This window comes from Helianthus annuus, chromosome 4 (assembly GCF_002127325.2).
Source record: "Helianthus annuus cultivar XRQ/B chromosome 4, HanXRQr2.0-SUNRISE, whole genome shotgun sequence".
Lineage (NCBI taxonomy): Eukaryota > Viridiplantae > Streptophyta > Magnoliopsida > Asterales > Asteraceae > Helianthus > Helianthus annuus.
In genome coordinates, this window is record NC_035436.2 from 12,455,964 (window position 1) to 12,458,787 (window position 2,824).

The window sequence follows — 2,824 nt, forward strand, 5'->3', positions numbered from 1 at the left end:
TGGGGAAAATAAGTTTAGCCGTTAATATCAAATTTGGATTACTGACATACCACTATCTTCTTGCCACTAGCAGAACCACCCGATATATCCATCTATTAACTCCAACAATAATGGTATGAAATTTAAAATAGTTTTATTGTCTTAACTAACTTAAGACGTTTATTATAATAAAGATGACATCGTGAAGTTAGTGATGATTTTTTTATACTTAATGTCTAATTAAAAAACTTCCACAAATCAATACCTACTAGCACCCAAATCAGCATAAGGACCAGCATGCACCAAACGTCCAAACTCATCAATTATCGAACAACTATCCACTTTCTTCAATGAATTCTCCAACTGTTAAAATCATCTCAGATTGCTTCATCAACCCAAAATTCGTATCAGAAGCAGCAAAGAAACCCTTTTACTTCTCACCATGGGATCTCCTCATGCTTACTGCTAACTACATTCAAACCGGTCTCCTTTTTCGCTTGCCTGAAAATCAAGATTTATCTATAACCACCTTCTTGGATGACCTCAAAGAGTCTCTTTCCACAACGCTTACTCATTTCCACCCGCTGGCCGCCCGTTTAGGCGCCATAAAACACGAAAACCCGCCTTCTTTAACCGTGTCTTTGAACCCTGAGAATAGCCCCGGAGCTAGATTTATCCATTCGGCTGTTAATCTAACCGTGGATGACATCCTTACGCCCACGGACGTGCCGTTGGTTGTTCAGTCGTTTTTTGATCATCACCAAGCTGTCAATCACGACGGTCACGAACTCTCGTTACTGTCTGTAAAAGTGACAAAACTTGTAGACGCTATCTTTATAGGATGCTCCATCAACCATATGTTAGTTGATGGAACCTCGTACTGGCATTTCATCAACTCCTGGTCAGAAATGTTCAAATCCAAAGGGCAAAACAGTCATTTAACTCGCATTTCACGTCCGCCAATCCTTGACAGATGGATTCCAACAGGATCCGACCCGATTGTCAACCTCCCGTTTAGCCATGATGTTGAATACATAAATAGACCAAACCGCCCAATGTTGAGAGAACGAATCTTTCACTTCTCGTCGGATTCGCTCGCTAAACTCAAGGCGAAAGCGAATTCGGAGTGTAATACGACAAAGATTTCCTCTTTACAGTCGCTCTCGGCCCTTGTGTGGAGGTGCGTGACACGCGCCCGGCGGGTTCCAGCAGATCAAGAAACCGATTGCATGATGGCCATTAACAATAGAAGCAGGATATCCCCACCTTTACCTGAAATTTACTTCGGTAATGTTATGCACATGAATGAACCTAAGTTAGCTTTCTAGTTTATTTTCTGGAACTTGTTTTTTTTTATTAGTTTTGCAATAGTTTGATTAGATTAGGGTATGTTTAAAACTTTTAATTTTTTAAATATACCAATCGGCTCATATCTTTCCACACGAAAAGGACAATTACAAAGCAATGTCAGGTAGTCGGGCAACAATTTGCGCCGCCACCCCCTTTTTTAAATGGGTTTTTGAAAAAGTTTTAAAATGTACCTCATTTTAATTGTATTAACGACAGAAAAATTACATTAGAATGACAGATAAATGTGCAACAAGCTACGCTGCAACTTACTATTGAATAGCAAATTCCATTATTTCAAGATTACATATTTCTAAAAAATTGTTCATGTTTGTGTGAATATATATATTTGTGACATAATTTGAGATGAATACAATTTATCCTGACCGGGATCTACCAAACTCTAGGTAATATGGTTCAGACGGTGAGGGCAACAACAACGACGAGGGAGTTGGTTGATCATGGTGTCGGGTGGGCGGCATTACGGTTGCACGAAGCTGTGGCAAGCCATAGTGATAAAAGAATTAAGGAAGGGATGGATGCGTGGGATGCGAGGGTGCATTTTGACAAAAATAGTGTATATATGGGGAGCTCGCCTAGGTTTGACATGTATGGAAACGAATTTGGATTGGGGAAAGCATTGGCGGTTTTGAGTGGGTATGGTAATAAGTTTGACGGAAAGGTGACGTCGTATCCCGGACGGGAGGGCGGAGGAAGCATTGATTTGGAAGTCTGCCTGTTGCCGGAACACATGGCTGCTTTCGAATCTGATGAAGAATTCTCGAATATTTTTAATGAATAATTTCACTAATAAAATGTAATCTTTAAACTTGTTGAGTTAAGGTAAAGAAAAATGTCTAAGCTTTAATAAGCATTTATGATTTTTTTTAGTATTTTTCTTATTTAGGTGTACACCCATTTTAAGTGGAGTTTTATACTAATTTATATGACTTTTAAAAAGAAAGGTCGGTTCTACAGTCGCACGGACACGTGTCATCATTCGAACCGCGTATAAAAAGACTTACATCGGCAAGCACAAACACAACAACAGAGAAAGAGCTAAAAAGCAAAACCTGCAAACGGAAAACCATCTGAAAAAAATCAAAAACGGAAAACCACCTGGAAAAAAAGTCAAAAGTATAGAAGGAAAACAAAAAGGGAAAATCACGAAAATAGCTATTGACCCACCTATTATGAAAATAGCCACTTGAGGCGTCTCTTATAGAGACGTTACACCACCTTCTGTGGTGTCTCTAAGAGGCTTCAGCCTTTTACTTTTTTTTTCCACCGTAATTCTTAAACGAGCACAACTTTTTCATATAATAATATTTTTTTAAAATTTCACAAAATTAAAAAGAATTTTTTATATTTTTAATTTGGTGTAATTTAAAAAAATATATATTATCATATGAAAAAGTTATGTCTATTTAAAAATTATAATGAAAAAGATATAATAAAAAAAGGCTAAGTACATTTACCCCATTTTAGTAAAAAAAAA

General features: G+C 37.4%; 1 protein-coding gene across 1 annotated transcript; it reads left to right on the plus strand.

The window, feature by feature from the left end:
• Positions 1 to 259: 259 nt before the first annotated feature.
• On the plus strand, positions 260 to 2,128 carry LOC110932952 (uncharacterized acetyltransferase At3g50280). Its single transcript, XM_022176202.2, has 2 exons — positions 260 to 1,266; positions 1,734 to 2,128. Exons 1-2 carry the CDS (start codon positions 330 to 332, stop codon positions 2,126 to 2,128), a joined length of 1,332 nt encoding a protein of 443 aa, XP_022031894.1. The 5' UTR covers positions 260 to 329.
• The last annotated feature ends 696 nt before the right edge of the window (positions 2,129 to 2,824 follow it).